Source organism: Scyliorhinus torazame, chromosome 8 (assembly GCF_047496885.1).
Source record: "Scyliorhinus torazame isolate Kashiwa2021f chromosome 8, sScyTor2.1, whole genome shotgun sequence".
NCBI lineage: Eukaryota > Metazoa > Chordata > Chondrichthyes > Carcharhiniformes > Scyliorhinidae > Scyliorhinus > Scyliorhinus torazame.
Window position 1 is genome coordinate 214,138,446 of NC_092714.1, and position 22,914 is coordinate 214,161,359.

The 22,914-nt window shown below is 46.9% G+C and overlaps 2 protein-coding genes across 2 annotated transcripts in view; both read left to right on the forward strand.

Moving 5' to 3' along the window:
* LOC140428903 (sodium- and chloride-dependent neutral and basic amino acid transporter B(0+)-like) overlaps positions 1-10,626 on the forward strand; it is a 70,381-nt gene extending 59,755 nt beyond the window's left edge. Inside the window, exons 4-5 of the mRNA XM_072515551.1 lie at positions 8,442-8,609; positions 10,505-10,626. Of these exons, the coding sequence (XP_072371652.1) occupies positions 8,442-8,609; positions 10,505-10,626 (290 nt within the window). The remainder of the gene's footprint in view (positions 1-8,441; positions 8,610-10,504) is intronic.
* A 2,106-nt stretch (positions 10,627-12,732) lies between these two features.
* Positions 12,733-22,914, forward strand: part of LOC140428904 (sodium- and chloride-dependent neutral and basic amino acid transporter B(0+)-like) — an 89,622-nt gene continuing 79,440 nt past the window's right edge. The window contains exon 1 of the mRNA XM_072515552.1: positions 12,733-12,790. The gene's annotated coding sequence lies outside the window, so the exon portion shown is untranslated. The remainder of the gene's footprint in view (positions 12,791-22,914) is intronic.

Consider the following 22,914-nt stretch of genomic DNA (forward strand, 5'->3'; position numbering starts at 1 on the left):
TAAAGCCAACAATTGGGTGTGATTTTCCCACCGCATTGCGCCTGGCGCTGATTCGGATGCGCCGGGGTAATTGCGGGAAAGGCCCAATTTGAGATTCTCACCAGGTGTGAACCATTTTGCAATTCACCGGGCCGCTTCCAATTCGAGTCCCAGATCTTGGCCAAAAATGCCGGGGTCACTCTGCCTAATTTGCATTCATTTCAATCTCATTAATAATAATAATCTTTTATTGTCACATGTATGAAGTTACTGTGAAAAGCCTCTAGTCGCCACATTCCGCTGCCTGTTCGGGTAAGCTGGTATGGGAATTGAACCCGCAATGCTGGTCTTGTTCTGCATTGCAAACTAACTGTCTAGCCCACTGAGCTAAACCAGCCTTTTACATTAGCGAGATTGTAGTCGAATGCAGACTGCATTCTCCCCGACCCCTCCCCAGAGAGAAGTCCAAGTGGGTGTCGTTTAGTGCACCTCTACAAAAATTGGGAAGTGGGTGCAGTGGCTGTCAAGAGGAAGTGAGAAGGTGAGTAGCCCTTCCCATTGGGGGGGGGGGGGGGGTGTTGGAGAAGTCCAGGTTGGGGGGGTCTCCCATGGTGGGTGTGAGAAGTTTTGCGTCTTGAAGCCATATTTAAATATTGCAGAGACCCATAACGGGGGCAACCAGAACTGAAGCTTGCCAGTCCTACCAAACTCTCCAGGAGAGCGCTGCTGTGGCTTCCTCCCCTTTGACTGTGAGCAGCCTCCAGGTTCACAGCTGAAGGCTATTTCAAATGAAGAATTAGTCTTGTTAGTTTTGTGAGCACTTCATACTCTCAGGTGCCTCCTCGAAGGAACAAGTGCCATGCCTGGTAGAACGATTAGTGCACTAGATGTCCTGTAACCTTTGATGTCTGAACAGTGTGCCCGTACTCTAGGCGCATCAGCACTATAGAGGCAGCTGCAAACAATCAAACACTAAAGAGCAGGACTTCAACACTGACAACCCTCTTTGGGCCCAAGGATAAGTGTCTGCATGGGCAAAGGACAGCAAAGCACTGGCTCTCTAATGTTGTTGGAAGAAGTCTGAGGTCTGGGGGCACCTGATCTGGCCAGGGGGAAGCGCAGAGTGAGGTTTTCCAGTACAACTGGCTTACTGGATGGCACTCTTGAGAGAAGGAGGGTCAGTCACGGTAAGCGTGGGGGAGGCCTGGGGGATTTTAGGCTCCTGGGCTGGAAATCCAAACTGATTGTTAGTCTCTCTCCCTCTCCAATTTACATTCATGCCACACAACTGCCAGGCAATGGCCATCTCCAAAAAGTGAGGATTGAACCATTGCTCCATAACATTCAATGGCATTATCATCGCTGAATCCCCCACAATAATCATCTTGGGGGATACCATTGATCAGAAACTGAACAGGTCTAGCCATATTAATACTGTGGCTATCAGAGCAGGTCAAAGGCTAGGAATCCTATGGCGAAAAACTCACCTCCTGACTCCCCAAAGCCTGACCACCAACTACAAGTCAGGGGTGTAATGGAATACTCTCCACTTGCCTGGATGAGTGTAGTTCCAATAACACTGAAGAAGCTCAACACTATCCAGGACAAAGCAGCCTACTTGATTGCTACCCCTTCCACAAACATTCAATCCCTCCATCACAGAAAAACAGTGGCACTTCACTGTCATATTCACTCCCCCACCCCAAACCTCAACAAACTATACTAATTGGGAGTTTTCTGTGAGCTGGAAGAATATACTCACCTCTCCAGGAACAGGATAGCTAAAAAAAACATTGGCACAGATTTCTTTAGATCTTCTTCCAAGCTGGCCGGTCCTTGCAGCTGTTGTTCCTCCGGTTCGCGTGGTCTGTCTTCAGCAAGGCGAAGAGTGTGTCAGGCAGGAGAGTAGAGTCCCAAAACAGTTCCTCAGACTTGTCATTTTAAGGGCAAAACCCTGAATGGGTCAAATACTGACCCACAGGTGAGTTCCAGGACAAAGGAAGCCTTTCTGATTGTTGACAGGATGGAAGTGATTAAGTTCCCCAACCAAAAGGTGTCATAATATAATTTGATTTTAATCAGTGCCCTTACAAAAGTTTGCAATATCTCTGGTTTCTGCTGGTCTCTTGACAATGGTCGCTGGAGACAACTTTAATTGTTATCCCATTAAGGTATTGTGGTTCCGTCTGGCCAGGGCAACAAATGATTGGTATTTCAACTGCCCCTCTTTGAATGAGATCGGGCCGTTTCATGACTCATGGCCTGCTTGTCTTGAAAAATGCATATTCAGTTGTCTGCCTGCAGACATGGATTGTACAGCAATCTGTCCTTTTTTAAAGGGAATGTTCTTTTCCAACATGTCCAGTTCATTTTTGGTCCTTTGATGAGTTTGCTACACCTTACACAGGCTAACATCTCCAAAAGGAGGAGCAGGTCTCAACGTTGCCATTCTCGTGTCTTGACTGGGATAGAGTGCTGAGTTGTTAGCTGCGCGAAGCTAAGGCATGAGTCAGACGAACCAGACAGCGAGAGAAACAGGCATGGTGAGATTCACACGGTAGCAAACTTTTGGGATTAAGTGTGTGTGAATACAGGCCTCGATCTCAACACGGCAGCCAACGAGAAACAGCCTGCCCAAATCACACAAGATGTCTGTTGGAAATTTTTTGGCCCACAATGTTTAGTTCTGCTATTATTTTTAAATAATTTGGTGACATATTGCCCATAAATCAAAGTGCAAAACAATAACAAACCTGTTTTAATGCTGGACCTTTCAAGACTTTGTTCAAAACCATTTTTATGAATGGTCTTAGTTCAGTTTTAGCTACTGTTACTAATCTGAATTGTGCATGAATCTGATACTGTTGTCGCAAGTGTCATACATTCTCTAAAAATCAGTTGCTATTTAAAATTTCTGCTGTGCCAGGCGGGAACTGAGTAGAACTGTACTTTTCATCCCATCTATTGACTGTCTGTCAGATTTCTTACCTAGTTGGTCCACAGCCTTGATAGTAAAAGATCAGGGGCGAGATTCTCCGACCCCCCACCGGGTCGGAGAATCGCCGGGGGCTGGCGTGAATCCCGCCGCCGCCGGATGCCGAATTCTCCGGCACCGGATATTCGGCGGGGGCGGGAATCGCGCCGTGCCGTTTGGCGGGCCCGCCCACCCCCCCCGGCGATTCTCCAGCCCGGATGGGTCGAAGTCCCGCTGCTGGAATGCAAGTCCCGCCGGCGTGGATTAAACCACCTCCCACCTCTCTTACCGGCGGGACAAGGCGCGGGCGGGCTCCGGGGTCCTGGGGGGGGCGCGGGGCTATCTGGCCCCGGGGGGTGCCCCCACGGTGGCCTGGCCCGCGATCGGAGCCCACCGATCCGCGGGCGGGCCTGTGCCATGGGGGCACTCTTTTCCTTCCACCTTCGCCACGGTCTCCACCATGGCGGAGGCGGAAGAGACCCCCTCCACTGTGCATGCGCGGGGATGCCGTGAGCGGCCGCTGATGCTCCCGCGCATGTGGGGCCCGGCAAAGTCAGTTTCGCGCCAGCTGGTGGGGCACCAAAGGCCTTTCCCGTCAGCTGGCGGGCCGGAAATCAGTCTGGCGCGGGCCTAGCCCCTCAAGGTTAGGGCTCGGCCGCTCAAGATGCGGAGGATTCCGCACCTTTGGGGCGGCGCGATGCCGGACTGATTCGCGCCGTTTTTGGCGCCGGTCGGCGGACATCGCGCCGATTGCGGAGAATTCCGCCCAGAAAGTGGCTGGGATTCCATGGTATATGTTTGTCAAAAGCCTTACAAATGAAACACGACCAATCAAAAAAGGTATTGTTAATGTGATGCATGTCTGCCGATAGTCATGTACTTCCTATGGATTAATTAGTTTGCCACAAAACTAGAAAAAAATATGTTTTTTTAAAATATATTTTATTTACATATGCACACCGATATCTATTTCACAATTTTAAAATATCCCCGAATGCTTCATTCACTGAGGGGAAAGCAGTATGTTCATTTACCATTTTGACCCCCATCCCCAGTAAAGCATTTTGGAACATCAAGCATTTGTTATGATCAGATAATAAAAGATACAGCCTGCAGAGAGGCTATTCAGCTTTGTCTGTGCTGGGATTTCGAAAGCACCATCCAATTAGTCAAAACCCCCTGATCTTCCCTGTGGTCTTGTAAATTTTCATTTTTTCAAGTACTTGTCCAATTCCCTTTTGAGACTATTTTGGGGAGACTATTTTGGGCAGTGCATTCCAGATCATCATAACTTGTTGTGTAAGAATTTTTTTCTTCCTGTCATCCCTTTTTCTTTTGCCAATGACCTTAAATCAGTGTCCTCTGGTTATACATCTATTGGAACCAGGGGCGGGATTCTCCGCAATCGGCGCGATGTCCGCCGACCGGCACCAAAAACGGCGCAAATCAGTCCGGCATCGTGCCGCCCCAAAGGTGCGGAATCCTCCGCATCTTGAGGGGCCGAGCCCTAACCTTGAGGGGCTAGGCCCGCGCCGGACTGATTTCCGCCCCGCCAGCTGGCGGGAAAGGCCTTTGGTGCCCCGCCAGCTGGCGTGAAACTGACTTTGCCGTGCGGCGCATGCGCGGGGATGCCGTGAGCGGCCGCTGACGCTCCCGCGCATGCGCAGTGGAGGTGGTCTCTTCCGCCTCCGCCATAGTGGAGACCATGGCGAAGGCGGAAGGAAAAGAGTGCCCCACGGCACAGGCCCGCCCGCGGATCGGTGGGACCGATCGCGGGCCAGGCCACAGTGGGGGCACCCCCTGGGGCCAGATCGCCCCGCAACCCCCCCCAGGACCCCGGAGCCCGCCCGCGCCGCCTTGTCCCGCCGGTAAGAGAGGTGGTTTGATTCTCGCCGGCGGGACAGGCATTCCAGCAGCGGCCGAAGAATCGCCGGGGGGGGGGCCCGCCAACCGGCGTGGCGCGATCCCCACCCCCGCCGAATATCCGGTGCCGGAGAATTCGGCAACCGGCGGGGGCAGGATTCACGCCAGCCCCCAGCGATTCGCCGACCCGGCGGGGGATCGGAGAATCCCGCCCCAGGTCTTTATTTGCTCTTATCAAGAATCTCTACTCCTCTTTGTCTCCTCTCCTTTGCCCGACCTCCCCGTTAAATGTCTTTGAGAAGGAGGTAAAAGGTTTCTCTAGCCATTCCATGGAAATTAAATTTGATTTCTTCACACACTGTGATACTGGAGGGCGTAAAGACTGTTTGATTCCCCACACACAACTGGCTCCCTGGAACCATTCTCGTAAATGGCTTCTCCGTTCTCTTAAGGCCATGACATCTTTCCTAGCACAGCCTGGAATTAGACACATTCCAGCAGGAGCCTGATCAGTGTTTTATAGCAGTCATTTTTGTCATGATATTCAGGTAAACATCATGGTACAAACATACATACATACTGATGGGCAGATCAACGGACCAATCAACACACACACACAACCCCACAGCCAATCACAGGCAAGAGCATACACACTACAAAACAGGGAACACGACACTTCCCGGGCATTCCAGCAGGAGACAGCTCAGGGCACAGAGCTCACAGCAAACCACTCAGACATCCACCATGTGCTGAGTGCCACTCCAAGATAGTATTAGGAATAGGTCCACAGATTCTAGGGTTATGATCGAACCTCAGTAACCAGTTTACCACTGTAAATAAATGTTAGTAATACAACTGAGTTGTACCATTCGCAACCGTGTTGGTTCGTCTGTGTAGCAGAGCACCCAACACATCAATTTTTAAACTCGGGGTCGCGACCCACGGGAGGGTCATGGGTGGGTGTCAGTACGGCCACGGAGTGATCGGTCGCGCCTTTCCCAATCTCGGGAAGAAGTGTCCAATGGCCACGACCGGCTTTCAGGAATGGCTTCATGGTCATCGTTAGTCATTTATTTCCAGATTTTTATTGAATTCAAATTCCACCAATTGCCCAAGTGGGATTTGAACTCAAGTCCCCAGAACATTACCCTGGATTAAGAGCCCAGTGATAATACCACTAAGTCACTGCCTCCCCTTGTATGTACACCCCTCATGTCCTTCTGATCCTGCACTCCCTTTAAAATTTGCCCCATTCAGTTTGCATTGCCTCTTCACCAGATCAAAATGATTCACTTCATGTTGTCTATTTCACCAATCCTTGTACCCTGGGCATCTGTTTCTAGTTTCCTCCGTAATTAATACATTTCTGAATTTTGTGTCATTCACAAACATTGAAATTCTACCTGGTGAGCCGAAGCCTAGATCATATCAAAAAGAACAGTGAGCCAAAGCCAATCCCTAGAACTCAACAGAGCACACTTCCCTCCTCATTGGGAAGCAACCATTCACCACATTCTACTTCCTGTTTCATTGTCAGTTATGTCTCCAGGTGATCACTGGCCCTTCATTCTCATTGGCATCAATTTTGCTGTTGAGTCTCTTGTGTAATCATTCATCAGATGCCTCGATAATTTCTGTATATACAACCAACCATACACTCTCATTGATTCTATCCAATGCTGCATCAAAGAGCTCAATTAAGTTAGTCAAACGTTACTGCCTTTAACAAATTTCTGCTAACATTGTTTTCATTCATGAACTCAATTTTCCCAAGAGCAAATTATTTTTTTATTATGGGACTGGTGTCTCCAATTAGTCTGGTAGATCTGTAGTTGTTGGGTTCATTTTGAACATTTGAAGCCTTTATTCTTCTGACACCATGAGTAAGATTATTCAGATGGTGGCGTTTTCTACCCCACCAAATGGAGAGTTGGGGGGGGGGGGGACACATCTCCGCCCATCACAACAGCCGCACAGCCATTTAATACTCCAAGGAGTGTTAATTAGCTGCAGACAGGATTATCTCAGTTGGGTGGATGTCCCGCCTTGGAGAGCTGTTGGACAGTCAGATCGGCCAGCAGGTCTGTTGCCCTGGCAGCGCTAGTGGCAGCAGTAGACAGGACTGCGGCTATAGTCCCCTCAGGACCAGGTAAAATCTGGGGTCTCATGGCAGTGATGGTAGGTGAGACAAAAGGAGTGTGGATTTTGATGGAGAGACCAGGGGAGGGAGGGTCCACATGCAGGTGAAAGACCTTGGGAAAATAAGTGCCTGCTGTGGAAAGGGTTCCTTGAGGGTGGCATCACACCCTGAGGTATGAGAGGGATGACATGTTAGATTTCCACCCTGCTCCTGACCACCTACCACCAGTTTTGGTCACTTAGGGGTTTCAAATGGGGTGAAGGGTGGGCTCAGGTTGCTCAACTCTCAGAGAAAATGAAGAGAGACTGTGGCATGGGGGAAACATACCAGCGGAAGTGGTTGATATCAAATGTGAGTGGGAGGGCTGTGTTGCTGACGAACTGTCAGATTGAGCAGCTGGGAGAAGTGCAGACATACATTGCATAGTGTACATGCTGAAATACAAACTGAACAGCATCCTGGCAACATACAACCCGGCAACTTGTTGACTCGAGACTTGCTTCAATTAGGGGACAATCCTGTAAAATTTGTGAGGGTTGGCCACCCTTGGTGGGCTGACTGCCTGAGGTCTTGTCCTCCCCATGTAAAATTGACATAGATAGCTGGTGAGTGGAAAAACAGTGGAAAGGCCACCTGGGAAATTTGACAGAACCTCTCCAACTGCTCTCCAACTGAAACATACTCCACTTTCCCCACTTCATTCCCAGGTCAACAGCTAGCACAGCTCCCCCCCCCCCCCCCCTTCATTATGCTGGAAACGTACTGATTAAGGAAATTCTCTCATGCACATTTTGTGAATTGTTTCCCCTTCTTATGGTTCATGCTTCCTTTATTTTCACAGCCTATAGTAGGATACTTGGACCCCTTTATCGTTGCACTAAACTCCTTTCAACCTTAATGAAATTTACCTGCACATTTATTCCTCTCTTCCCACTGTTGGTGGTTTACAGATTACGCTCCGCTTCCATATTCTTAATTTCAATAACTTAAACCATTGCCAGAGTTAACCTGTTACTTTAATTGCCTATTGTTCCCCATGTTTGAGGTCAGGTGTTTGTTAACATCACTCTGGCTATTTGTACCCACAGCTCATCAAACTGTTTTGACATACTCTAAATGTTCTAAATATATTTCAGTAAAATTGGTATTTATTCAAACTCCAAAACAATTTCAGAAATAGAGTTTTTGAAGTTTGTACACTCTGCCTGTGCCTGCATGGGATTCCCAAAAAAAACTACTTAAATTTGGTTCAAAGAATATTTAATTGAATGAACTGTGCTCTTTTGGAGGGTCAGTGCAGGCTCAATGAGCCGAATGGCCATCTTCTGCACTGTAGAGATTCTTTGGATTTGAGTAAAAACTAAATGGTGGGACCCGTCATTGAACAAAATCATTGATTTGTCTAACCAGGTAAAAGTGAAACGATTTTCTGCAGTCAAATAAATTATTTCTAACCTGAGTTCCTTTTTCTCCTTTCATTTGAAGGTGTAGGTGTCACTATGGTCTTTGTGTCAGCATTTGTGGCCCTCTACTACAACTGCATCATAGGCTACTCTGTGTACTATTTCTTTGCTTCCTTCCAATACCCCTTGCCGTGGTCGGAGTGCTTTGATTGGTGGGGCGCAGATGAAACATGCAGTGGAAAAGTGAAAGGTATTCTGTCAGCAATTTTAGTTTGAATTTACCAGTTTGATTAACAAAGATACAGTAGTTCTAATGATCAGAATTTGTGTAGGTAAGCCATAAATGTTTTGGTGATTTATAAGTTGAAAGTAAACAAGTTAGTCAATTATCTTTGATTGGCAATATTTCTTCTATGCGGATGGGGAAGGTGGAGGGAGATGGACATTGCAGAAAAAAATGTGAAGAATTAACTTTTCATTTCCTGTGCTTTTGTACTGATGTAATTTAGTTTTAGAAACAGGGAATCCCAGCGACCAGCGCGAATCGCGCCACGCCGGCACGCGATTCTCCGCAGAGAATCCAGCGTGGTTCGCGGCGCCGGTCGGGGGCCGCTCTACGTGGCCAGCCTGCCGATTCTCGGCCCGGGAATTGCTGATCCTGAGGCCGTGTTGATGCCGTCGAGAAATGCGACAGCGTTTCCGACGGCGTCAATACTTAGCTTCAGGATCATAGATCCCGCTCAGGGTCTTACGGACCTTTTTATCCAAAACCTTACTGTGGGCTACTGGAAGTACTAACTTGAAAGCTCGTTGAACCATTTATGCTCTGAAATATTGCGGGGGAAAATGAATTCCAATCTTAGTCCAGTAGTGCAGAAAAGTTGTTCATCTGATGGTTAGCAACGTTGAGTGAAACGCCACTTTTATTCTCGTCGCCAGTTTAGTGGCCACAGACTAGTCTGAGGCAGGTGGATAAAGATAAACTAGTCTTCTTGCAAAGTAATAACTTGTACAATAATCTTCAGATCACAGCTGGGTCTGAGGTGCCGGTTCGAAGTCTGGCCGACTTTTATATCAAAGTCTATTAACCTGTCCATGGGCTCCCCACCCCTCAGTGAGGGAGTTTGTACTCAACGAGGCTCATGGGGAGACTAATTGCTCCGACCCCGTAGGTCTCATGCAGGTTATAACATGTAATATGTTCCATTCTACAAAAGTGGCAAATTTAAACTGCACATGCCTGGATACCCACATTTTTTTCATTCCAGTGGCAGAACAAATGGGGTATATAGTCAATCATAATCATCAAATCAGGGGATCAACCTGAGTTCAGTGTAATATAGGAGATCATGCCAGGAGCAGTAGGCATTCCTACAAATGAGGTGCCAACCTGGTAAAGCTACAACAGGAATGCATGTTCTAAACAGCAGAAGCAGCAGGCTATATACAGGGCTGAGCAATTTCCCCAACGGGTGAATCTGATCAAACTTTAGCAGGCCTAAATGGTGGTGGCAATTAGGCTGATGTTAATGGTCATTTAATTCAGCCAGGAAAACAAGCAATTGCAAATTGGAAGAGTTTTTTACATTGTGTATAAATCATTCAGCAGATGTTGCAGTTCTACCATTAAAATTAGATTAAAGCATTTGAGCATAATATCCTTTAAATGAGCCATCATGATTAACAATTCTAAATGTAAACGTCCGGTAACCACAGAATGCTCAGTTGAATTTTAGTTATTTGTTGGAATATCTAATAATCCACCCTTAATGTCTCTCAAAATATATATTTTTTGTATCCTGTTATACTGGTGACGAGCACAATGTTCACCCAAGAGAACATGTGGCTTTGAATTGAAACAACAACCAAAGGCACATTTGGGCCTGATGATATTCCAATTTCTCAGGCATTGTCTGTCTTATCCCTCAGTGATTCTCGATAAATCCAGATTATCCGTCCCATAAATAATTTCAAATTGCTTGTCTTTTACATTCCTAAGATTGAATGATTAGATTTTGTTTATTCTTATCGGATGACCTGTTGAATAGGCAAAGTTAGACACCAGTATATGGGTTTAATTAAAGTCCCCGTAGTTATAATTTGGCAAACTAGATTAATAGCTATTAATACTATTACAATTTACAGATATTTCCTGCAATTTTACACTGGCTGGCAGGAGTGTTCAAGGAGAAAGTGATGAAATTTGCAGAAATGGAACTCTGGCCTATGTAACTCAACAAAGCCCAAGTGAGCATTACTGGGTGTAAGTAGAATGGCTGAATAGCTACATTGAGAGATTTTATCTTTTGTGAAATTATCAAAATGGATATGCTGCTTGACATTTTTAAATTTTGATTTTGATATACCTAATGTATAACAATGAGGTTAACCTAATTTATTTTTTAATAAATTTATGGGACGTGGGGTGTTGCTGGCTTGGCCAGCATTTAATTGTGTCACCCCATTTGAACCTCTCATGACAAAATGATTAAAATAATGGATAATGTAGTTTTGCTTCAGTAATGCATTGTGTGCAGTCAAAATTTGATTACATTTTAGATTTTTAACTTGTTCTGAAGAAGTCTCACACTGAGCACAACATTTGAAAATTAAATGACAAAAATTAACCTTTGCTTAATTTCCTCCTTGCCATTTTAATTAATTGTACTGATGACAGAATTGCTGGTTATGGGGGGGAAGGGTGTGTGGGGCTTGATAGAAGTGCCATATCCATCAATGTGACAGATGTGAATTAGCAGATAGATTGATATTTTTGCAATTTTCACCATACTTGATAATTCTATCAAAGACATGCTTTGAAATAGCTTTCACCCGTAACGAGTGCCAAATTTTGGGTTAATTGAAAACTTTAAAAGGAATAAAACTAAAATCTGGTGGAGGTTAAGAATTCTGTAGATATTAATAGATCTGTTTGATTCACATAGAGGTCAGTAAATTATTTATAAACTAGTGAGTGGGGGATTGAGTGATGAAGATATTCATGCAGAGAGTACAGAAGGAGTAGTCTTAACATCCTAAGTCCAAGTTATATTTAAAAATAAAACAGGAATCAAACACATTGGGCGAAATTCTCCAGAAACGGCGCGATGTCCGCCGACTGGCGCCCAAAACGACGCAAAACGGGGCTAGGCCCGCGCCGGACGAATTTCCGCCCCGCCAGCTGGCGGAAAAGACCTTTGGTGCCCCGCCAGCTGGCGCGGAAATGACACCTCCGGGCGGCGCATGCGCGGGAGCGTCAGCGGCCGCTGACGGCATTCCCACGCATGTGCAGTGGAGGGAGTCTCTTCAGCCTCCGCCATGGTGGAGACCGTGGCAAAGGCGGAAGGGAAAGAGTGCCCACGGCACAGGCCAGCCCGCGGATCGGTGGGCCCCGATCGCGGGCCAGGCCACCGTGGGGACACCCCCCGGGGCCAGATCCCCCCCCCCCCCCCCCCCAGGACCCCGGAGCCCGCCCGCGCTGCCTTGTCCCGCCGGTAAGGTAGGTGGTTTAATCTACGCCGGCGGGACAGGCATTTTAGCGGCGGGACTTCGGCCCATCCGGGCCGGAGAATCGCGGGGGGGGGGGGCGCCAACCGGCGCGGCGCGATTCCCGCCCCCACCGAATATCCGGTGGTGGAGAATTCGGCAACCGGCGGGGGCAGGATTCACGCCAGCCCCCGGCGATTCTCCGACCTGGCGGGGGGGTCGGAGAATCTCGCCCATTGAATTTAATTTCGATTTTGTAATTCTAAATACATTGAACAGTTACGTTACATTAAAGAGGAAGTGATGACATAGTAGATATGTCACAGGCCCAGACGAATAATCTGGAGCCATGGATTCAAAATCTCACCATGCTAGTGAAATTTGAATTCATAAATTTAGAACATAAAACTAGTCTCACGGTGATAAAACCCATATGATTTACTAGTGTTAAATATAAGAACATGTTCACTAATGCTGACTAAGGAAACCTGCCATCCTTGCCTACATGTGACTCCAGACCCACAGCAATGTGGTTGACTGTCTTCTGAAATGGCCTAACAAGCTGCTCAGTTTTAGGGCAATTAGGGATGGGCAATAGCTGCTGGCTTTCCCACAACTTCCACATCCCATAAAGAATAAACGTAGGGGGGGAAAGGGGGGTGGAGGAGAGAATCTAAAACGATTACCAATGACCTGGACATTTTTCAAACACATTTGGATCTGGGGTAAAATCTTACAATATGTAATTACCATTGCAATTTGCTAGAAAATGTTTAACGAATAGTATAATCATCAAACGTTATTTTATTCAGTAAAGCAGTTTTGCGTCGTACACATTCGATCGACGAGACTGGTGAGCTGGTCTGGTATTTAGCCCTCTGCTTGCTTCTGGCATGGCTGATAACTGCGCTGGCCCTATTTCATGGAATCCGATCTTCAGGAAAGGTAAAAGGGTTTAGGAAAATAGAATTGTGATTATACTAAGAAATGTAGGTTCTTACACCAATGTATCTAATTTATTGATAAAGTAATTTTCTTTGTATTTTCTGTCTCACAGTCTCATATTCTCTCATCTTTATTTCTGTTAGATTTCCTACCCTTCTGTCTATCGGTTGTTGTTTCTGATGTCTACAACTCTCTTCTCACTTTTCTCCTATATTTTCCTATAAATTTCTCATTCCCTGATGCTGATCAGTTAGACCTGGGGGGTATTGGAGCAATTGAGGTAAAGCTTTGTGGGGAAAAGTGATGGCAATGACTGCAGACACAAAATTCTACATTAGGTAGCTTAACTTAAGCTATAGTATACAATAATGTGGTGCAGTAGAGTTCTGCAAATTACAGCTCCATGAATAATGTGTGCTCATACATTCCAAGGAGGAAATCCAGGGATGAGGGACTCAGTTACGAGGATAGATTGGGGAACCTGGGTCTTCTCCCTTTTGGAGAAACAAAGGTTGAGAAGAAATTAGATAGAACATAGAACATAGAATGATACAGCGCAGTACAGGCCCTTCGGCCCACGATGTTGCACCGAAACAAAAGCCATCTAACCTACACTATGCCATTATCATCCATATGTTTATCCAGTAAACTTTTAAATGCCCTCAATGTTGGCGAGTTCACTACTGTAGCAGGTAGGGCATTCCACGGCCTCACTACTCTTTGCGTAAAGAACCTACCTCTGACCTCTGTCCTATATCTATTACCCCTCAGTTTAAAGCTATGTCCCCTCGTGCCAGCCATTTCCATCCTCGGGAGAAGGCTCTCACTGTCCACCCTATCTAACCCCCTGATCATTTTGTATGCCTCTATTAAGTCTCCTCTTAACCTTCTTCTCTCTAACGAAAACAACCTCAAGTCCATCAGCCTTTCCTCATAAGATTTTCCCTCCGTACCAGGCAACATCCTGGTAAATCTCCTCTGCACCCGCTCCAAAGCCTCCACGTCCTTCCTATAATGCGGTGACCAGAACTGTACGCAATACTCCAAATGCAGCCGTACCAGAGTTTTGTACAGCTGCAACATGACCTCCTGACTCTGGAATTCAATCCCTCTACCAATAAAGGCCAACACTCCATAGGCCTTCTTCACAACCCTATCAACCTGGGTGGCAACTTTCAGGGATCTATGTACATGGACACCTAGATCCCTCTGCTCATCCACACTTCCAAGAACTTTACCATTAGCCAAATATTCCGCATTCCAAATGAGATAGAGGTGCTCAAAATCATAAGTCTGGACAGAGTAAATAGGAGGAAATCTTTCCAATTGGCAGAAGTGTCAAGAACCAGAGGACATTGATTTTATTCTAGGCAACTGTCAAAGAATCACAGGCAACATCTTCAATGAAGATACTGAGGAAAAGTTCTATTTTGACTTTGATGAATCCTCACTGCTACCTCAAAAAACAGAACATAATTATCTCCTGGGGGACTTTATGCCAGGCTTGGCCATGACTCAAGTCTGGAGCAGAGCCATTGGAAAACATGATCGAAAGGCCAATGCAAATAGAGTCCGACTGAAAACATGTTCTCAACTTGGCCTCATTATTATAAACATTGTCTTCGCCAGAAGGATAAATAAAAACTATATGGAGGCATCCTAGGCCAAAGCATTGGCACCTCCTGGGTCAAAGATCTAAGTGTCTGTTTTTTAAAAGTCCTTTCATGGGACGTGGGTGTTCCTGACTAGGCCAGCAGTGATGGCCCATCCCAAATTGCCCTTGAAAAGGTGATGGTGGGCTGCCTCCTTGAACCGCTGCAGTCCATGTGGTGTAGATACACCCACAGTGCTATTCGAGAGGGAGTTCCAGGATTATGATACAGTGACGGTGAAGGAACAGGGATTATAGTTTCAAGTCAGGATGGTGTGTGACTTGGAGGGGATCTTGCAGTTCGTAGTGTTTCCATGCATTTGCTGCTATATTTTTTGAGGTTTTTGAGGTTGCAGCTTTGGAAGATGCTATTGAATGAGCCTTGGTGAGTTGCTGCAGTGTATCTTGCAGATGGGACACACAGCTACCACTGTGTGTTGGTAGTGGACAGAGCGAATGTTTATTGTGATGGATGGATGCTAATCAAGCAGGCTACTTTGCCGTGGACAGTAAGTTTTGAGTGTTGTTGGAGCTATATTTATCCAACCAAGAGTATTCCATCATACTCTGGATTTGTGTCTTCTAGATGGTGGACAGGCTTTGGGAAGTCTGGAAGTGAATTACTCTCTGCAGATTTCCTAGCTTCTGATTTGCTCTGTTAAGCACAGTATTGATATGACTGGTCAGTTTAGTTTCTGGTCAATGATAATGGCCAGGAGGTTGATAGTGGCGGATTCCTCAATGGTAATGTCATTGAATGTCAAGGAGAGATAGTTGTATTCTGCCTTGTCGTAAATGGTCATTGCCTGGCACTTGTATGGCACTAATGTTACTTGCCATTTATTAGCCCAATGTGGAATGTTGTCCAAGTCTTGATAATTATGGGCACTGGCTGCTTCACTCATTCCATGTGAGGGACTGATCATCAACTTCTTTACTTGGTGAAGAACATTCCACTGGCACAAAGACATCACTACTTGCATAAGCCTTAAAGCAACTGACCAAAGACAGAATTTCTATGTACAGCTCATGGCCCCCGTTTCACGGATGAGTCCATGCCTGTTCATGCTGGTGCAAGAGGCCAGTGCCAGATAGAACAACCTGATGCCCAGAGACAGGTCCAGAAAGCTGCCCCACCTGACAAGGCCTGTACCTGGCTGCAGTGCTGCAAAAGGTTCACCGACCTTCTGCAGCCGGCACGGGTAAGTGCAGGGTTGCATGGGCCTTCCAGCGAAGTCGGAAATGAGGACACCGATACCAGAAATATTGAGGAACACAGGTTTAATGAGAGGGAGGTGATCAATATGAGTAGAGAAATGGTGTTAGGGAAATTGATGGGATCGAAGGCTGATAAATCCCCAGGGCATGATAATCTACATCTCAGAGTACTTGAGGAAGTGGCTCTAGAAATAATGGATGCATTTGTGGTCATCTTCCAGAATTCTATAGACTCTGAAACAGTTCCTACAGATTGGAGGGTAGTAATGTAACTATGTAAAAAGGGAGGTAGAGAGAAAACGGAATTATAGAACAGTAAACCTGAAGTTGGTAGTAGGGAAGAATCTAGAATCCATTATCAAGATCTTACAACAGAGTACTTAGAAAACAGGATCGGACAGAGTCAGCATGGATTTTGAAGAAGTGTTGAATCCCAAATTTCTTTATCCGTCAGTCTGGCCTCAATAAAAGTCGAGATGGATTTGCAGGTATAACATTAGTTATTTTATTCAGCTTGCAAGCTACCTAGTCCACAGTGATACAGATAACATGTTGCTCTCTGCAGCCCCGGGAACTAAGTGAATGTCCCAGACAAAGAGCTCCGTACTAATACATTCAAATGGCATCAAGTTTCACATACTCGACGCCCATAGGTCATCCTATGTCCCTCCTGACTTGTTTGATCTATTCTGATTGGCTCACTTCCAATCCCTTTCTCCAGCCCCTATCAATTCAGCATCACTCTCATAGACACACCTCTTCCTGCTTTTTCCATGCGGTCTAAAATCCTTTGTCTCTACTTGCCAGAATCAAAGTGGCTTATTTCTACATTACATTAACTAATATCTCTAAAGTAACTATTTTATATCACATTCGTCATTCCCTCCTTTTATCATTCCATGATAACCGAACTATCCAATCCATAGCTACGGTTCCTCATCTAAAAAGATCCGTCGCTGCATTTCCAATTCCTGTCTTAGCCCCCCTTCATCTGCTTCACCCTCATGGATTTTAACAGTTAAATATTTTTGGGCTTTGATCTGATCCAGTGCACCCCGCATTCTACCCATCACACATTTAAGGATGGCCAGGCCCACAAAGATGTAGCCGATAGCTACCACTAGATACATGGCCATATTTATCAACCAGTCCTTCCAACCTCCAAATCCCCAGTTACCCCAAGAGCCAGGATCCTGCATCCCGTCCAAGTGATCCCGTATGCGATCCATAAATTTAGTGATGTTAGCGGTCAAGTCTTGAACTCCCATGATACACTTGCCCTGCACTATGGCGCATACCCCACCCTCACGGGCCAGAAGATAGTCAACAGCATACCGGTTCTGCATTGCAAACAACCGTAGCTGAGACAACTCCTTGGTTATTGCCCCGAGGGCTCCCAAGGTTTCATTTCCCAAGATGGTAAGGCCGCAAATAAAATAATTCCGATCACTGACAGCCAAGGAACCCCCCACACCTCCCAGTGTCAATACGCTCAGAATCCCCACCTGGCTGAGTGGCCCCGGTTGGGTGCAAGAACCTGAGGTTTTTTCCAGTTCTCGCAAAATTCAGCAGAGACTGCCCGGCGTGCTAACTGATTATGCAGGTTCCACGCCGAAGGGCAGGGGACTGTGGTAGGGACTAGAGTCCCTATAGCAATTCGGCGGGGAAATGGGGGTGACAAAACGTTGGTCGCTGTACCATTAAATAAAAAGTAGTATCCTTGCTCCGTGTGCAGGCTAGCATCACAATCAGCATATCGGTTGCGTAAGGACCCCCCCGTAGCCCAGTTTATCCAACTTTGAAATGCCCATTCGGGCCGCCCAGCAATGCGGAAAGCCCTAGTCCCAACAGTGATATGAGAGACATTCGCCCAGCCACAAAGGAGCTGGAGACCGACGTTCAATGGAACGCAAGTGGTGTTGTAACAAACGCATTGGCCAGACGCCTGGGTGATATGGCACCTCCTGTCCGTACAGGTGGGGAACAGACATGTTATATTTGTGTCCACCTCTACCAGCAAACAGCCGTATCCTTCACTGCTGAAGCAATTCTCGTAGGACCGGGAATCCCTATTGGGAGTGAAGTGGCTAGGTATGTACGCCCTCCACCGTCGCAGCCTATCGTACTGTGAATGGGAATTATCCCGAGGAAGGGGAAGGCAAATAGCCGGTGGTGCTGAACCTGGATCGTAAGGAACAGTGACCTGCTCGGGCAGTGGCTCGGAATGCTGACAATGAACCACCGTTTGGGGAGTGCCCCAAAGCGGTGAAACAGAAAATAACCTAGACACCGCTGCGGGGTTTGGGTAGCAGACAACCCGTCCCTGGCCATACAAGCGGTGGTAAATCTGGTAGAAGAGATTCATACTACCCGGGTTTTCCTCAGTTTGGCCTTTAAATAACTTAAGTGTATCTCCCGGTAACCTACGTTCTAGCTGTACTTCCCTTCTCATACGCCCCATCCTCTCTCTAGTCCCTTTCACTTTCTCATAGCCTCTTCCTACGCTCTCCTGACAGCCTGATTTTACCTTTATTGCACCACTCTTAACACATCCAAAATCGAATTTACATGTATTCCAAAAACAAGGCAATGTCCATATAATGTTCCCTTCCCATCGCCGGGACCGGTGCAACTGCTTCATGACTCCTGCATTCTCCTTAACTTTGATGACCTTCCATAAGTCGATACCATGTCCTCGTATATGGGGGCAGCGAAGAACATCACCTTTGCATAGGTGATGTATCCTTGTAGATTGGTTTGGGCTACACAGATACATAATATTCCCCTTTTCCATGTCCATCGCCAATAACACGCCAAGCGAAGTGAGGCCAAATATCATACAGACGATGCGTAGCCACTCCATCATGCTCCACACCTGTAAAATAGCACTGGAGAAGGGAGGCAGGTTAGTATCCGACCTTTTACAGTAGTGGAGATGGACTCAATTTACAGTGATGTAGGTGGACCCAAGCACTTCGCCCCTCCACTTTAACTGCTGTGGGGGTGGTAAGGAGAACTTGGAAGGGCCCGTCCCATCGCGGCTCCGACCCCTTCCTAGTCCAATTTTTGACCATGTCATAACTACAGGGCTGGACTGAAAGTTAGCTAGGTACTGGGGGCAATGCTGGTGAGCCGCGCGGACCTGGCCATGGAGTTCCTTGAGCACTTGCGTGAGGGCTAGAACATAGGTGGTCATCTCTTCAGTCATCTGATGAAACTGAACCAGTCTGGGAACCTGCAGGCTCCAGGGAGTTCTAAGAGGCCTGCCATAAAGAATCTCGGCGGGAGAGAGCCGGGCCGGTCCCGCAGGTGTAACCCGCAGCTGGAAGAGGGCAACGGGGAGCAACTTCAGCCATGTCAGTCCTGTGTCTGCTCTTAATTTAGCCAATTTAGTTTTGAGGGTCTGATTGCGTCTCTCAACCAACCCAGCCACCTGCGGTCTGTACGCACAGTGTAACTGCTGGCGTATGCCCAACTGGGAGCAAAACTCCTTGTTAATTTGTCCAATAAAATGAGGCCCATTATCAGAACTTAACTGAGCTGGTATACCGTACCGGGGAATGATTTCCCTCATCAAGACTTTAACCACAGTAGCAGCTTTATTATCGATAGTCGGATACGCCTCGACCCATCTGCTGAACACATCCACAATGACCAAAACATATTTATAACATTGACACCTTTCCAACTCAATGTAATCCATTTGGAGCGTCTCAAAGGGACCACTGGGCAACGGGGTTTGCCCCATCCCACAAGGGATACCTTTTCCGGTGTTATATTGCTGACAAATCAAACACCGATTACTGATACTTTGGGCCAACCCCTGCATTTTAGGGTGCCACCAAGTGTCCAGCAACAAATCAGTAGTCCCTCGAGCCCCACAATGAGTTGCAAAGTGTACACATTCAATGACCCATAAAGCCAGCACATCAGACATACAAGTCTGATGTGCAGGCGTGGTCCATAAAGAGGAAACAGAATCATATGTACAACCTAACCGTTTCCATATTTGTTTATCACTCTCAGGAGCGTCCTCCTGTAATCTTATGACGTCTTGGATGGTTGGCATTGACTTGTCAGAAGCAGACATATTTATAGTAGATCGTTTAGTCTGACTTAACATCTTAGGCACCATCACTTGCTGAATTTGCGCGGCTGTTCGCGCTGCACAATCTGCTCGTTCATTACCAACGTCAACTGGGGTTGTACCATTCGTGTGTGCAGCGCATTTAATAACGGAAATCTGCGCGGGCATAAGGAGGGCCTGCAGTAGGTCATTAACTAAACCCCGGTTGGATATTTCTGTGCCTGCCGAGGTAAGGAATCACCTATTCTTCCAGAGTTGTCCGAAGTCATGAACTACCCCGAAAGCATATCGGGAGTCAGTGTAAATATTTACCCGGTGATCTCTCCCAAGTATACATGCACGGGTGAGGGCAAAAAGTTCGGCTTGTTGTGCTGAGTAAGGGGTCTGGAAAGCTGCCGTTTCTAGAATCAGACCATCCTGATCTATGATTGCATAACCGGACAGTCTCCGGCCAGTGGGGCTTACTAATGCACTGCCATCAACATACATAATCATGTCAGGTTGTTCTAACGGAATATCACTCAGATCGTCCCTTATTGTTGTAGTTTCCTGAATCAAGGCTAAACAGTCGTGACCAGGTGCATCCTCATTGACAGGGGGACCGCTAAGAAAACAGGCTGGATTGATAGTGGTACAGTATTTAAATGTCAGGCGTGGATTGTTCAAAAGGTATATCTCATACCTATTCTGACGAGCTGCGGTAAGATGCTGAGTCTGCAGTTGCCCCAATAGTGCGATTACCGAGTGGGAGCTATACACCGTAATATCCTGTTGGAGAGTGATGTTGGCAGCAGCCTGCAAACTATTGTATATCGCTGCCAAGATCTGGGTGCAAACAGGGTGGCCCAACGCCACTGGGTCGAGTTTGGAAGAGTAATATGCTACGGGCCGGTGCTTGTCCCCATGTTGCTGGGTGAGTACCGCTGTTGAACATCCTTCCAGAACAGTACAGTATATCTGGAATGGTCGGTCGTATAGGGGCCTACCGAGGGCCGGTGCTGGTAGCAAGGCCTGCTTCAGGCAACGGAAGGCCTCGAGTGCCTCGGTGGTGAGAATAAAGTTTCCCTCTTTACTAGTGTAAGGCGTCAGCAGCTTTGTATAGACAGCGATGTTTGGTATCCACTGCCGACAATAATTCATCATACCCAGCCAATGACTAACCTCCTTGGCTATTGTAGGGGTGGGGAATTGGCATATTGGTTCAATCCTACTGGGTTCGAGATTTCTTTCTGTGGCGGTAAGTAAAACTCCTAAGAACTTAACTTTTCTCTGAGCCACCAAGACCTTTGCTTGTGAAACAACATAACCCAACGAGGATAGGTGGTTCAATAATTGGATCACATCATCCCTATTACTGGGCTCGTCAGGACTTGCCACCAATATGTCATCTACATACTGCACCAGAGTGGAACCATGCTCCAATGTCGAGGCCTGGAGTTGGGTCTGCAGACATCTGGAGAAGAGTGTAGGTGAATTGACGAACCCCTGTGGCAGTCGGGTCCAGGTATACTGCTGTCCATTGTAAGTGAAGGCAAACAAATATTGACTTTCAGTCGCAAGTGGGAGGGCAAAGAAGGCATGCTGAAGGTCAATTACGGCGAAGACCCGGGCTTGAGCTGGAATTTGAGCCAGTATGTGGCCAGGGTTAGGGACGAGAGCATGTAACGGCTGTGCGATGGCATTAATTGAACGTAAATCCTGTACTAATCGGTACTGGTCTGGTTTGGCTGGTTTAGGCACAGCAAGTATGGGGGGTGTTATATTCTGATTGGCAAGGGACCAAAATACCCTGTTTCAACAGCTCTTGAATTAATTTATCTATTGATGGAGCAGCTTGAGATTTCAGGGGGTATTGTCGAATGGAAGGTAGCTTTACATGATCTTTAATCATCACCTTAATAGGTGTAACATTTGTCTTTCCCACTTGTGATGGGTATTCCGCCCAGACCTGTGGATTGACATATTCCAACACATCATGTCCCCTGTGATGCTGCAGTCGAGTGTTAATCGTTTCAGGGACCTCAAAATATTTTATGGTTGTGCCGTCCGGCATGACTTGAAGTGCGTAGTCTGTTGGATCCGAATGATCCACTGCCCTCCTGACCATTCGCCCCATATCCCTGGCATGGTACTGGTCATGGACCTGACGTGTAATATGAGGGCTTACCGAAGCTGACTGTGGCCATAAATGTGGTGATCTTGTAACAAAATCGGCTGTACCTTCTTTTCCCGTGACTGTGGCTGTAACCTTGACTGGCCATTCGGTCTCAAGTAATGGCCGGTATTTGTCCTCCAACTCTCTGTTTCGTCCAGTTCTGTCATAGGCCAGGGTAACGTGATGCAGTGACTGTTCAACGTCTAACATCCACCACTGGGGGGTGATAGAAATATAGCACTGTTGTCTCATCCACCATGATGTAACCGTTACCCCCTCATCTCCGCATTCTAGCTGTAGCTGGAAGATACACAGTAAATCTCGGGCCAACAAGTTACAGTCCAATCCAGTAGTCACTACAAACTGATGCTCTGCAGACTTATTCTCGTGACTGTCACAGGTTCAGAAATAGGATACTCACACACCTGTCCTTGGAACCCTGACAATTGCTGCGTGTGGTCGGATAATGGTCATTTAAGTGCTGATTGCACAGAAGACATGGCTGCCCCGGTGTCGATTACAAATGAGTGATGTTGATCTCCTATCTGCAGAGATAATAGGTTCCCTGTCCGATTGGAGAGTCCTTATGGCTAAATTAGCTAGTCAATCCTGTGTTGGGAAAGGGTTTCCCTGGGAGAAGTCAGTGTATCTCGTCTGTCCTCCCCTTGGTGGGTACTCTCTCCTTTGGGTCGGATAATCTCCTTCTACTGCCTGTCTTTTAAAGGGGCATTCCTGTTGCCAGTGATCTACACGGCCGCAATTAAAACATGCATTGCTCCCTCTATTTCTGCCCCGTCCTCTTCTTCCAGTAGACCAATGGCCCCTCAGAGGGGGCTGCGGTTGTAGAGCTGTTGATTCGTTCGGTGGGCCATAAAAAGGGGGTGAGGGTCCCTTTGGGTGGGTTTGGTATCCTCCTCTTCGCTGATCCACCCACCCAAAGTCACTATATTGGGGCTCCTGCTGGTAAACTACCATTTCTGCCGCTTGTTGGGATCGGCAATCATCCTTTTTCA